Raw genomic sequence first — 14,589 nt, 5'->3', positions numbered from 1 at the left:
AAAGGGGGCTGTGGCTGCTGCTGAGGAAAACCATGTGGGTGGCTCCCCTCCCACTTCCATCCTATGGACAGAACAAAGCAGCGGTGGGTCTTATCATCAAGAATAGTAGCTGGAGACAGCAGGAGCTGGGGGGAGGATGGGAGTGGATGTGGGGAGAGGAAGATGGGGGTGGGTACAAGGGCAAGCAGGAGACAGAGGGTGGGGGCTGTGCAGGAGGTAGAGGAAGGGGTGCAGGGGTTGTGCTGGGGATGGAGATGGGAGTGGGGGCAGAAGGAGGGGCAGGCAGCATGGGGTGGCACAGAGGGTCCTGACCTGTCACCAGGTTCCGGATGAGGAGGGCCTCGTCCTCTTTGTGGTACTCCAGCATGCCCTGAAAATCCTTCTCTTTCCGCTGGACTGTGACCTGCCTGTTGAGCTCATGGCGCTTCCTCTCACTCTGGGCCAATGCCTGGGCAGCTGAGCAGGAAAGAAAACAAGAAGCATGGATGAGACTTCCAGCTGTAGGCCTGAGGGTAGCGGGCATCTCTGGTGGGTAGAGGATGGGACCTGGGGCAGGGGAAGGGGCATCTCTGGCAGGTGGAGGATGGGACCTGGGGTAGGGGGCATTCTGGGTTCTCCGTTCTCTGAGCTCCCAATCTCTTTGTGGGGTCTGTTCCTGCAGCCAGAGCCACACCCTGAGTGTAAGCAAAGAGCTCAGCATCCAGCACTGGGGTCCACACTCTGGACAGGGGAGAGGAAAATTCCAAAAAGGCAGCAGGCAGGTTTCAGACCAGAGAAAACTTGTGAAGGATGCGAACCAGCATGGTCTCTCACCGCTCCTGCACAGCTGTTTCTCTTTCCCTACTGACTTGTGACGAAAGGGGATACTGTTTTTCTGGGAAGAGCTTGGCCTCGACCTGGCCTACTACACTCAGTTCCCTGTGTGTGGCCACCATGCAGCCATCATGACGCAGCCGCAGGGCAAACCCAGGTGTTCAGGACAAGGCCTGGGCACTGTCTGTGACCTGTGGGCAGTGGATTAGGGTGATGATGGTGATAGTAAGGACACGTCCTCAGCCTCTAAATGCAAGTTCAGGTTTAGGAAGCTGCCAAGTGTAGTCTTTGCAACTACATATGATGATGACTATTTGGGAAGAGTTTCAGTGGCAGGGTTGAGGGTATAAAGGCCTGGTCAACCCTCACGCAGGCCTCCCCTCAGCCTCACACCATGGTGGAGGGACAGTGAGCATCCACACAATTATCCCCAAACGCATCTCAGTGCTGACTGCACACGGGGCACTGTCCTAAGCATGGGAACACATACAACGGCATATGCTCAATCTGTCCCTGGCCAGCTGAGCTAAGGAGACACATCTGTACGTTCACATGGAAACACTACGGCACAGCTCAGTCAGGCACCAAGCCAGGAGTATGTGATGTGGGTGCTGGTGGTGGTGAGCTGAAGGACCCCACGGAGGAGGTGGGATGAAGGGTGCGTGCTGATGATGTAGGTGCTGCTGGTGGTGGGGCTGGAAGGACCCCACAGAGGAGGTGGGATGAAGGGTGGGTGGGACTCTCACATCCAGGTTCAAAGGGGCTGATCCACTGGGAGAGGACCAATGGAAGAGGACCAGGGCGAGTGACACCCAGGGTGGGAGGGTGCTCCATGAACTCCGAGTGGCTGGAGGAAGGCTCTGAGTGGAGGTGGGGGAGAGTGTGAGAGGATGAAGGCTGGCAGACAAGGGCTGGGATTTCATTCTGCAGGCAATAAGGCGATGGCAAAGGCTAGACAGTGCTATGAAAAAACAGGACTGGGAAGCTACTAAGCAATCTGGTAACAGGGGACAAGAACTGGACACAGGTAGGGGCAGACACAGCGAAACATCGGAAGTGAGGGAGTGATAGGTCTTCAGGAGTAAGCAAAGCTTGAAGCCAAGAGACCAGGAGAATGAGAACTGGAGGAACAGCAAATGAGAAATCCAAAGTTGGTGGGCACAAGGGCAGGCATGAAGAGATGTGTCCCCCTGGAAAGAGATCACAGACATCCCTGCCCTCTAAGAGCTTCCAGTCTAGAGGAGCAGGAGATTAAACAGGTAAAATGACACCTGTGATCAGGGCTGTGCTCAACATGCACGTGGGGTCAGGACTGTCTAAGACAAGACTCAAGCCCTGGGCATGTGGCTCCCGAACTGAGGGTGGAAGGATGCGGAGGGGTATCCAAGCAGTGAGGGGCTGAAAGAGGGTTCCAAGCAGGGTGACATATGCAAAGAATGACACAGTGAGATTTGCAGCAGGGAGTCAGAGGGAGAGAACATTCTAGGTCTTTCTGGAAGAGTTATTTAAATCTCTACCTGAAGATCCCAGATTGGAATTTTAATTCTGACATCCCAGAGCACGGAGTGAGGACCTTGGGGTCTAGGTCTTTGCGTTACACAGCATTCTTTCACATCACTCTTGCCTCCCAACTTCAAGCCGTTTGAGGGCACAGACCACCAGGTCACCTCTGCGTTCCCCATTCCTCTAGCCCTGCAGAGCCTTGCTCAGAGTAAGCACTCAAACTGGCTGAATTCAACTGTCTTTTGTCCATATTCTGGCAACTGCAGCTGTGTAAGCTCATGGGATCTGACTTCTATCGTGTGGCTGGACTAGGCAGAGCCACCAAGAAATCAGTGAAGTAGGAAGAATGTGCAGAGGGCAGGGAGCTCACACCCACAGGCGTGGCCAAGTGTACCTCTGCTTCACAAAACACACTCACTCACACCCCTCTACCTTCTAGGTCCTGGGCTTTCTTCATGTAAATCTTCAGTTGCTTTTTGAGCTTCCTCTCATTCTTTTCCAGCTTTTCTACCAGTTCTTTAAGGTCCTGGAAGCAGAGGAAGCAGTGTGAGAACAGACATCAGCCAGGCCTGGGATGGTGGGGGTAAAATCCTGCTTGGAGTAGAGGTGACCAGTGTGGCCCGTGGGCAGCCGTTGGAAATGCGCCAGTCAGGGACGCTGCCTGAAGAGCTGCTCTTCACAGGCTGTTGCCACCTGCTCTGGAACTCAGGAAGTGGGAGATGATGAGTCAGAGTCCATTCTCTCAGTAACGACACAGCGAGACTCCTCCCAGGTCAGGCTCTCTGGCGCCTTGCTGAACCCCAAGCCTCCCCAAGCCAAGCCTCCTCCAGTTGCCATGCCAACCCCCCAGGAGACATACTCAGCCTGGGAGTTCCAGGGTGGGGCGGGCGGCACCCTGGGAAGGAATGGACAGGTGGAGGTGTGAGAATGCAGGGGGCGGGGAAGTTGGAAGAGCAAGTGGGCAAGTGAGATTATCCAGGGCCCAGAGGCAAAACAGGACACTGGTGTGGCCGCAGTCCCTAGCAGCTGTTGCCACTGGAAGCCCATCAGCCCACTGAGACCTAGAACAGCAAGGCGCTGGGGGAGGAGTTTGCTGTCATTAATATCACCTCCACCCCAGCTGAGCAGTGGTCCTCTGTGGCCAGGAACACAAAGAGAAGAGGAGCCCTGCGCCATCACCATTAGAGCCACCCTTGGCAACTAGAGAGTGACAGGAAGACATAAGTGAGCATTCCATGGTGGAGCCTCTACAAACACATTGGGTGACTTTTTAAGATCAGCCTGTTGACAGGAGTTGGCCCAGTCCCAGGGCTGTGGCCATCCCAAGCTACACACCTAGTTATAGATGTTGTTAGGGACTTTATTCATCTTGATAAAGCAGCAAATCTTTAAAAATGCTTCTTAAATGGAGACATCTAAAAACTCAGCTGAAATGACAAGGAGAGGCGGCAGAGAGTAAAACCTCAGTCAGTGACCTAAGAGCGGCCTCGTGTGAGAGGGTAGTTGGTAGAAAGGACCCAAGTGTCTAGAGAAACTTGAGCCAGGATTCTCTGTGGCTACCGAAGGTCTCCTGTGAACCCCGAGTTCTACTCAGACTCTGTCTCCCCCGTTAGGTGCCTTCCCAAGCAGCACCAAAGCATGTGACATCCCTGGCTCCCCGGTTCCGCTGCACTGCCACCCCTGCCTCGTGCTCACATAACCCTGTCCAGATCCAACCCCACTGAATCCTCAGCTACGGCTCTGACTCTTGTAAAGGATTAACCAACATGTGGGGCCACACGACTTGGCCAGCCCAGTGAATGGGGAGCCCAGGGCTGCTCCAGACCGGATCAGGACCAGGACGCTGGTCCTATGACCGCCATCAGTCCAAAGCTCCTCTGTGCGACATTATCAAATCCACAGGATAAAGTATTTCTGATGTCTTTTCCACTATTACTTTGAAAACCTTCACCACACCCTGGGAGGACAGACAATAAATGCTCTAACACCTATTTGTGGCATCTTATACACCAGATGCTTCAAGAAGGAAAGATTAATCCAGTGGCGAGGCTTTGACTCCTGTCTTCAAGAGCTCTGACATCTCAGTCAGCTTCTCAGGAAAGCCCAGAAAATCCAATACTCCTCCCGAAATGCTCAAGCAGAGGGACTGTAAGGATCCATGTCACTAACGGTGGCTTTGTGCTATGACATTCCCGGGGTGTCCAACCCCCAATCCCCTACAAATCCCAGAAGGCTGAATTCCTTAACGTACTAAGGGGAATTATATAGAGCTATGCTTTGCAAACTTTGTAGGGGTACTGGAACCACCTGGGAATCTTTAAAGCTTGAAATCAACAAATTTAGAACACATAAAGGGAACACAGTGCTGGCCACAGTGGCTTTAAACTTGTGAAGACACCAAGGCCCAAAGTCCTAAAGCCTAAAATTACAAAAGCTTACAGAATGAATTCAATTCATAAGGAATCTTGGAAATGAAAAATGAGTACACCTGAAGATGGCTCTAAACTTTTCAAGTTGTTACCAGGAAGGACAATCACACCCTCCCCTCCACACAGACACCTTCTGGACCACTCCAGCCTCAAGCCGTTTCCCCTGACTTCCCCTGCACTCCCCCTGAGGCTGCCGAGCACCCTGTGCTGTGGTTAATGTGTATACACGGTCTCCTCTCTGCCAGAAGTCAGTGCTTCGCCAGGTGGCACACAGTAGGCAGGAATGCTTGCTGAGCCAGCGAACATACATCACCAGCAGCCCCTGGAACCCGCCGCGGCTGGCTCTCCTTAGGGGTCCCAGCCTCTGTCTGGGCAAACGAGGGCCACCACATTCTGGAAGGAGTCTCTCATCAGGCTGCAAGCTGGAGCCCTCCTCCTCCTCTTTGCCTGGCCAGCAGTACAGGCCCCTACTCATGCCCCAGGGTCACCACTCCAGCAGAGGGGCCCACTGCACTGTTTTCTTTTACTCTCACGGCCTCTTAAGGTAGGACTACCCGCGACTTTCCATTCACTGACTCTCCTAAGTGTGGCCTTGGTAGCCCTGTGCTGGGGCGCCGTGAGCTGACACAGTACCTGCACGCTGCACAGCCCTCTTCATAAAGTGGTTGTCCACTGCACTACTTGGTCAATGGCCCTCCAGGGAACACGGGCCACCAAATGCATTTCCTAGGCTGCCTCCTCTACCTGGCAGAAGCTGGCCAGGTAGGTTTATTTAATATGGTGCATTTCTTTCCATAAAGCCACCAGGTAACACATGTATATGCAACAGAGAGTGACTTGCAGACAAAGAGAGGGAGGCAGAGGGAGGAAGGGAAGATCATGTGTATGTAAGTGCTATTCAGCTGTGGGTCTGGGACCCCACTTTTCCTCTTGGGATCAAGTGAACTGGCCACCCAACCACAGGTGATCTGGTTATAAAGGGAAATGACAGCCATGGCTGGACTCCTGGACTAGACACACTGTGGGCACATGAACGCGCTGCACTCCGCAGGCACAATCAGCTCCAGAAGGTGATTGGCACTGCTGAGCCCCGCCCTCCGGCTGCCTTCACTCCTGTCTAGGTGCCTTGGTCCATGTTTTTCTTCTCCCTCCCCCTCTGCCAGTCTCCATGGTTTACATCCCCTTCATACCTTCTGTCTCAGCTCAAGCCTCACGTCCTCCCAAAAGCTCACCCCACCATTTATTCTCTTCCTGTAATACTCATTGTTGACTCAATGCAGAATCATGCTTTTAAAAACACTATCTACTTTCTCTTCTTTATTACATGCCTTGCTTCCCCTACTGACCAGTCTGCAAGCTCTTACAGGACAGGGGCCCTCTTCCATTTCTCTGGCATCTGCTGGGGCTCCTTTGGTGACTGTCTGCAAAGAGGCCCCCAACAATTTCTTCCACTACTCCTCCCCTCAAGAGGTCGAATCTCTCCCTCACCATATCTGGTCTAGCCATGAGACTGGTTTTGATCAATGGGCAGAAGCAACAGTTAGTTCTGGGACTGAGCCTTAAGGGGTCTTACTGTTCCTGCTTTCATCCTCTTGGAAGCCAGCTGCCAGGTAAAGCAGCTCAGCTAGACCAGTGAAATTTGGCAAGAAGGCAGGTGAGGCCACCCAGCCAACACCAAGGCCCCAGACGTACGAATGTGGCTGTCTGAGACCTTTCAGCTCCAGTGAAGGGGTCTTAAGAATCTCTGTTCCTACTATAGGGCCAAGGGTCATGAACCTTGTCAGTTTTGCCAAAGGCAACCCCTGATCCCATTTTCTTCCAGAACGTGACTTCCCAAAGCTGGGGTCCACTAGACATGGCTACCTACCAGATTCTCATTGGTCAGCCGGGATATCTCCTGCTGGATGCCGAATTCCACCTGGGCCTCTGGGGAGAGCAGGAGCGTCTGGCAGAAGGTCTGCTGCTGTTTGTCCATCTCTTCCTTCAGGGTCTCGAGCTGGGACTTGAGACGCTCCACCTCCTCCTCATGCTCCAGGCTCTGGGCCTGCAGCTGGGCCTCCAGCAGCCTGCGTCAGGGAGAGGACAGGTGAGCACGTGGCCCAGGCTAGGGCCCCCATGTGAGGGGACACAGGCAGAAACACAGCAGGGGAGCAGCCAAGCACACAGCAGCAGCAGTTGCACATCCCCGAGAGGGATGAATGCAGCAGGAGACAGATGCCATGGGGACCATGAGGCAAGCAGGCCAAACTGTCCTCCTCTCAGATGAAGGGAAACCAAGGCCAAAGGCACATCTGGTCCTAAGCCTTCTTCTCAACCCTTGTTCCTCATTCTGTAAGCACAGTTTAGCGGTTTGGGACTGAAAGATTACCTCCCTGTCAAAATGTCCATCAACAGAAACACATTTCTTAAAGCATCTTTTAAATAAAAACATCTACATCTGCCCCAAAGTTCACAAGAACCTCCTTCTTAAGATTAAACTCTGGCAAAACTGAACTAATTATATTATTCACATATTTTCCCTGTGGCAGATTCTCCACAAGTTTTAGAAAGGCAAAATATTAGCCCCTTTCATTTTTATCTTTACCATTATTACTAGCCCCATTTTATTTTATACACACAATTATTACATACACAATTTTTATACACAAGTTTCCTCCAGCCAAAGATGAAAACTAAGACTATTTGCAAATGATCTTGGGGAAGGTGTAAGATCAGTTGGTGTCAAGACAAGAAGCAGAGAGACCTAGAGATCTCACGAAGATTGAGGAGAAGTCTCATAACACTCTGGGTCAAAAGGCCCAAGACCAGGAGGTGCCAGTTATCTGGGCAATGCTCCCATCATAATAGAAAGCAAGAGATGAATAAAGGCTCATAGGCAGCCTCATCTTCATGAAGTTAGATGCTAATATGACCATGATGCTGTCATTCTTGGACTTAGTTACTTAAACCAGCTTTCTGATTCAGTGTAGCAGGTTTCATATGGAAGAAAGCTAGGGTGCTGGGGGAGAGGTATTGTAAAGAGCTTCCAGACATGGTTACATGGAAAAAATCCACCCCAGTGTCTTCCAGGGATGCAAATAACGATTATGTCCAAGGTAGGCACACAGGTAGGAACCAGATTGTGCCCAAGGGACAGCTATTAGAGGCCGAGGCTACCCTGGAGGAAGGCGTCATGTTTTTTACAGTTCTGATGGTTTGGGAGGCGAGAATTGCCATAAGAGAGGTGAGACCATGTCTACAAGGGAGCAAGAGAGAGAGGGAAGTCTACACTGTTGATAGAAGCAACCACATTTTATGTAGCTGAGTCAGCCCCATAGCAGCACCGGGTGCAACACCTGACTCCCAGTGACTCCTCAACAAAGTTACACGAATGAAGAAGTGATTGAGAAAAATCACTCATTCACTACAGGTGATATTACCTATTACCAAAGAAATATAACATGAGATTTGTGGAGGATAATTGGGTAATTAAATCAGGATTTTAAATGAAATACAGCATTTAGATAATATCCAATATTGGCTATAGTAAGCACATTAAAAGTAGTCACCAATAAGTTATACATTTAATGGGAGAGAACAGACACTGTCGGGTTCTAGGCGAGCTGCCGTGAGGATTTCTCTCCTGCCTGGTGCGGCACGTTCGCTGTTCATGTCTTATTCTCCAGGTAGACTGTAGCTGAGTGACTCAGGCAGGGTTCCATTCCTACTTAAACATTAGGCTAGCCACCTCATCATGCAGGTGAGAAAACCAAGGCCAAAAGAGCAGGACTGATTCTAGAAACCAGGACTCTTGATTCATAGGTCTGGACTTTATTAATGCATTCAGTTGCTGATTCCTGAAACCACATCTGGTCTGCTGATGGAGAGGCACGAGGAATCACCTGGTTTCATACAAGGGTCCTTCCTCCAATAAAACAAACTTCTTGGTGGGACAAAAATCTGATCTTACTGAATAATAACCACGATAGTAATAGAAGTAGCAGCTAATAATTGTTATTCCATGGTTACATATCAGGCATGTGCAAAGTACTTCACCTGTATTAACCTTATTCCTTATAATGCCCCATGAGGAAGGTCCTATTCCATTCACAAGGAAACAGACCCACTATGTCACCTTGCTCACAGATTGTGGGGCCACATCTGAACCCAGAGAAACACTACCCTGTGAATCAGCTGAGTAAACTTTCTTTTTCCAAGAAGAGATGCTCTTGGTGCAAAGGTACCTCTACTACATCCTCAGCAGACAGCAAGGAGAAGCAGCCTGAGGGCTTCTGGCTCCTGTTCCGCCACCACCTGGCTGAGGGAGCTGGGCCCAGCACTCATGCCACCTCGCAGAGTCCCAGTTTCCTTTCTGGAAAGCGAGCTCAGTGACCACCAGTTCATCTCTTGTTGAAAGGCTCCAATGGGCAAAGCTATGCCACAGCTCTTAAAAGCCACTTGCAGTCAACGGGCCTATGGTGTGACCATCACGTGGTGTCCTTTTGGTGCATGCCTACCCTGTCTAGCTAAGCTGCTCGCCCACTCCTGAGGGTCAGTGGCTTTCAGGCACAGACTCTGATATCAGATGGAACCAGGTTCAAATTCTGGATTTTCTGCTTCACCAACAATTTCCTTAAACCCTTCAGGCTTCAGTGTCCCTACCCCATGAGGGTGCTGTGAGGCCAGACGTCAAGGCGCATGCACTGCACTTGGCTGCCATCAGCTCCAGGGAGTCCCAGAGATCAGGACCAGCACACATACTGAATGGCAGGCTCTGGGGGGCACAGGTTGCATTTGGAGCACAGCCAGCAGCACGGATCAGGCAGACATTTTTGGCTGATCCTGCAGAGTTGGGAGGGCCAATATGTAGTGTGGAAGCAGCACAGGCTCAGGATCCCCCAGAGGTATGTTTCTTTCTCAGCCTTGTTCTAAAGAGCTGCGTGCCTGCTGCCACGTGACCTCCCGCACTTGTCTCTTTCTTCACCTATAGAACAAGTGGGCTGGACCGTGTGGTTCCTGAGGTCCACTAAATGCTATCACCTTGACCCAAACAACCAGCCATCCTCAACCACATCTGCACAGCCTGGGCATGGCGACAGATGGTCAACCACAGGGGCTACCAGCCAGACTGCATGCCAACTGTTCCCCGTGCTCTCGTACCCACTCTAGCTGAAAAACGGTTAAGCAGAGACATGAGCAGGCACAACGGACAAAGCAGACACAGGAAGAAAGGAATATGTTCCACCTGGCGACTTGCTTTAGGCCTTGGTAGGCCAAGCCGAGTTCTCCATCTTCATTTAAATATCCCCAATCCTCAGTCTTGCTAGAAACAAAGGACAGAAAAACAGGGTGTCCAGTGTAGAGGGAAGAGACAGGCAGGCAGGGAGTCCTGGAAAGTGAGGAGATTCTAGCCAAGGTTTGGAAATTTAAAAAAGGCAAGGCTCAAGAACTCCCATTTCCCCTTCGTCCTCTCCTGTCACCTGCAAACAGCATCTCTCCCCCAAGTCCTCTGGTTTCCGGTACTGTCTTGGAAGTGGGCTCATGTGGTCTCATGCGGGGTCTGCTAATAACCCCGGGTAGGAAAGCATGCTGCCCCAGAGACAGCAGAGGGCCAACCTGTTCTGGCAACTCTGTAAATGGCAGCAAGGCAGCAGTGAGGGTAGAGTAGAAGCATTCACATAGCCTCACACATGGTGCTTTCCTCAATCAGACTGGTTCAGACAAGAACAGGGAGAGATGCAAAACAGGATGGGAGGAGAGGACCCTATATGTGTGTGGAGGAGGCTGCAGGCAACGAGCAGGTCTGGTGGGGAAGGCATTGCATCCTGCAGAGCAGCATGGGAAGCCCCTGGGGGACGTCAGCCTCAACCAGGGTAAGGAAGGAGACTGCAGACACTACCTGCTTTTCAATGTAGATCTTTCTGAGACTCCTTAAGCACACAAAAGTATTAACTAATCTTAACTCCAGTTCTCCTTGCAGGGTCTTTCTCAAATAGCTAAAACAAGTTTTGTGATGCCCTAGATGAGAACTGAATGATGTCTCCCCTTGACCTTGGGACTGGGGTGTGTTACCACTTTTACTCAATTTGGGAAAGCAGGACTCCTTACCCCTCCACATGCAAACTCTTTTGCTGTCTCCAAGTCACCCATTGTCTGCCCCATGCCAGCAAGGGCAGCCCCTGGAGGTCAGGTGTGTCCGATATTCCACCTACACCTATGTCCTCACCTCACACAGCCCTGGGCACACAGAGATACTCAAGGGCCAGCAGGGTTGGGTGGAAGAGGGCAGGTAGGGGCCTGCTGCCCCCAGCAGGACTCTGTCCCACCTTCCTGCTCCTAACGGCCTCTGTTCCTGGAGTACTCCTCTTGCAGGCCAGATTCCAGCTTTCTACGCAGGAATAATGGAGCAAGAACTGCATTCATACAGCCTGAAATAAGGACCCATAATCCCCTCATCCTCATTCCCAGGGGGCAAACCATCTGTAAACCAAAAGTAAAATCCTAAGGCCCCCCACCATCTGAAGGGACTTCCTCCTCAGCCAGGGCTCTTTTAACGTTTAACCCTAGAGACTGTTTCAGGCCATGAGAGGAAGTGGGGGTCGGGCATGCCTCATTATACCTCTCCATCATTAACATCAACATGGACTTTAACAAATCCCAAACTCATAACTCAGCATCATCCCTTCTCAGGTGTTAGTGCCTGCATTTTACTAGGGCCTTTCATGGCTGGTGCTTTAACCCAAAGGCACAGCTCCCCGGAGGACTGTAGGCACCACTGCAGTGATTCTTGGGGAGGGCCAGCAGAGAGCATCAGCGCTGAAAGGGAACGAGTGCAGGGATCCTGGGCTCCACCCACCTCCTTCCCCACACCAGAGAAACACTGACTCCTGTGCCAGGACCCAGTGTCTCCAGACCTTGCACTAAAGCTCCTTTCCAGCCTCCAGCTCTCCAACCCCCCAGGGAGGGGCTGCTGGGGCCCTGTCTCAAAGGGTCACCTCACCTCTGTCGTCCCCACAGAGCTACAGACTGCAGAGCTCTCTAGGGTGGGGCACGCGAAGCTGACTCACACAACAAGGAAGTCAGCGTTAATGCCCAGGCCACCAGCCTCACAGGGCCACACTCCCGGAATTCTTAATTCTGTAACAAGCCAGATACTATGGACAAAGGTAAAAGTAGAGAACTGTGCAGCCCAGGCAGCCCACAGTGCTCAGGAAATCAGACACACGAGTAAATTAAAAACCAGTCAACCAACTTGCTTCAGCCATTGGTTCCCAGAGGAGAGAACCCATGGAGGAGATCCTCCAGCTCCACTTAGGCCACTATGGGCCAATTTCAGGGAGGGAGCGCCACCTCCTGGTGGGAGAAGAAAAAACCCAAACTACTTGGCTCGGGATTTTTTGTTGAAAATATAAGTGCTTGATATCAATTAATAAATCTACAAATATTTACAGAGAGGCCACTGTGCCACACAGAGATAAGTTAACTCACTGCAGTCGGTTCCCAGCCACAGGAGGCAGTGAGGCTCGGCATCCAGGAAACTGGCTGGAGAACCTAGCAGCCCAGGCAACTCCCAGCCCCACCTGTAATGAGCCTGTGGCCCGGGCTAATCACCTCCACGCCCTGGGCCTCTTTCTTTATGGGTAAAGTGAAAGCAACCCGCTGAATTATCGCAAAGGTTTCTTCCAGATCTTTAATTACTAACCTTATGCAAAGGTTTCTTCCAGATCTTATAGAAGACCAGACAAGGCCTAGAATAATCTTTGCCTCTGTAAAGATATTGAAAAACAGGATCTGCCCTGTTTTTCTTAGCCCTGACACAGCTAAGAACCTGCCTCCCTGGGGAAACAGACAAGGTTCCTGCCAGCTCAGCGATGGTCGGTTTCCTGGTTCTAAAAAGCCCCCTGTGTGCTCCACAGATAGCCTAACTTCTTTAGTTCATAGCCAAGCTTTCTATTCAACCTCCTAGCATATTCCCAGGGACCTCTGGGAAATGGAAGACACACCCCAAACGCCAGGAACAGCAGAGAAACATCCGAGGCCCTAGGCCAGGCCACATGAGGGTGAACGGTTTGTGGATCGATACCACCCAGCCATGAAATTACAGGAGACCCAAACTGTGCTACTGACTCAGGACCAGCAGAACTTTGGGAAACATAAGGAAACGATCACCTCCCGGGAAAAAGCCAAGAGCTCTTAGCTAGGAGTGGTTAAAGCTGGGCCCTCTGTGGGGGGAGCTGGGTAGAAGTCAGCTCCTCCTGCCTTCTTTGCCATTCTGAGCAAGGCAGCCCACAGCAGCCGAGGCTCAAGGTCAAATGAGCTAACAGCTCCAAGCAAATCTTGAGACTGTACACAGTTCCTTGTCAAACACAATCTCCACTGCCCTGGACAGGCCCATGGTGTGTGTATGGGGGGTGTGTGAATAATAACCCCAGTTGCATCTGACCAAGCCTAGGTGGCAAAGCCTGGAGGCCTCCTGTCTTGCCGGGGACCTGCTGGGTGGAGAGGAGCTGCTGGGAGGTTTTCTGGGACATCAGGAACACACCAGTCTCACTTTGGAGTTCTACACTCTTGGTAAGGCTTGGGTAGAAGTGGACAGGAATCAAAGAAGCACTGTTCTTAGAGCCAGACCGGAGCCCTGGCCGCGCTCCTGCCCCTATCTAGCTCTGTGACTTTAAGTGCTCGCCCAAGGTGAGGCTGGTCTGAGGGCAGCGGCAACTTGTGCCCTCCTAACCCACTTCCCCATCCTCCTCCCATAGACAGCCCTGAAAAGAAGACAAACTGCCCAGCACCCAGCTCATGTTCGCAGCCCTCTTGCCCCTTCATCTTCCTATATATAAAATGGTGATAATGATGTTGGTGTCTCTTAGTTCCCAGAGGTATAAAAGGAGAAAGCTCTGTGGAAGCGGAATTGCCACCCGCATTCCTACAGCTCCTCTCAGAGCAGACCCTCAGTAATGGCTTCTCTCCCCAGAGTTCAAAACAAGGGAAAAGACACAGTTGTAGGGACCAAAACAAAACTCTATAAACTATGAAGGTTAGCAAGTGATCAAAGTTCTGATCTTGAGGATCATGAATGCTTAAAGGGGCTGTGACTGGGAATGTGATGGAAGCCCCCAGAAATCTAAGCAAAATTCAGCATATGAGTGTAACTTGTTCTAGGGAGAGGATAGATGTCATCAAAATTCTAAATGGTCCCCCACAAATCACACGTGTAGATATAATTTATATTTAAACAGTATAACTCTCCATTACAGGAAAACGGTAGGAAAGGTAGAGCAGCTGTCTATCTCCAAAGCACCCCGGTTGCCAGGGTGGCCCTCATGGTAATGGGAATCCCCTTGCTGTGGGCTCCACGGAGTCCCAGTTGGGTCCCTGTTCCCTGCCAGCCTGCCTGGCAGCTCTCCTCCTTCAATTCTGGGATTTGGAGCAATCATGAACACTTCCCAAAACTAAGGCCAGACTGGGAGAGGGGCAGACCCACTGTGGCCACTTCCACAGCACCTGGTGCAGCACACGCCGCGGAGCTGGCTCTTCAGGCCTCCGCTCCCCAGGGCAGCCGGCTTCTTTTCTGTACTTAACTCAGTTTCACAGGCTATTAATTTCCTATTGTATGCCAGGCTTGCTGGGAACAGAATTATTTTAAGATATAATAAAAGCTATTCTTATTTTATCACCACCATTATTATTGCTGTAAAGGAAGACAAATCTAGGGTATTAAGCAGCCCCTGGGAAAACCTAAACTGGGATCTGGATCCCTGACAACCACTAAATGAATAAAAGGGGCTGCCAACAGTGACGGCTCTGAAGATCGGGAGATACGCATACCGCTTGTCAGATCAAGCACACGGTGCTTCTTCCTTTCTAC

The 14,589-nt window shown here is 51.2% G+C and overlaps 1 protein-coding gene across 3 annotated transcripts in view; it reads right to left on the bottom strand.

The window, feature by feature from the left end:
• MYO5B (myosin VB) overlaps positions 1-14,589 on the bottom strand; it is a 393,467-nt gene that overhangs the window by 20,424 nt on the left and 358,454 nt on the right. For 2 of the 3 annotated variants that reach the window (XM_050767677.1, XM_050767680.1), the window contains 4 exons: positions 9,970-10,047; positions 6,613-6,811; positions 2,749-2,842; positions 313-456 (listed from right to left, as the gene is read on the bottom strand). In XM_050767677.1, coding sequence (XP_050623634.1) covers positions 313-456; positions 2,749-2,842; positions 6,613-6,811; positions 9,970-10,047 — 515 coding nt within the window. The remainder of the gene's footprint in view (positions 1-312; positions 457-2,748; positions 2,843-6,612; positions 6,812-9,969; positions 10,048-14,589) is intronic. The other variant, XM_050767678.1, reaches the window with a different exon arrangement.

The sequence above is a fragment of the Macaca thibetana genome, chromosome 18, assembly GCF_024542745.1.
Source record: "Macaca thibetana thibetana isolate TM-01 chromosome 18, ASM2454274v1, whole genome shotgun sequence".
Lineage (NCBI taxonomy): Eukaryota > Metazoa > Chordata > Mammalia > Primates > Cercopithecidae > Macaca > Macaca thibetana.
This window is presented reverse-complemented; position numbering and strand designations above follow the sequence as displayed.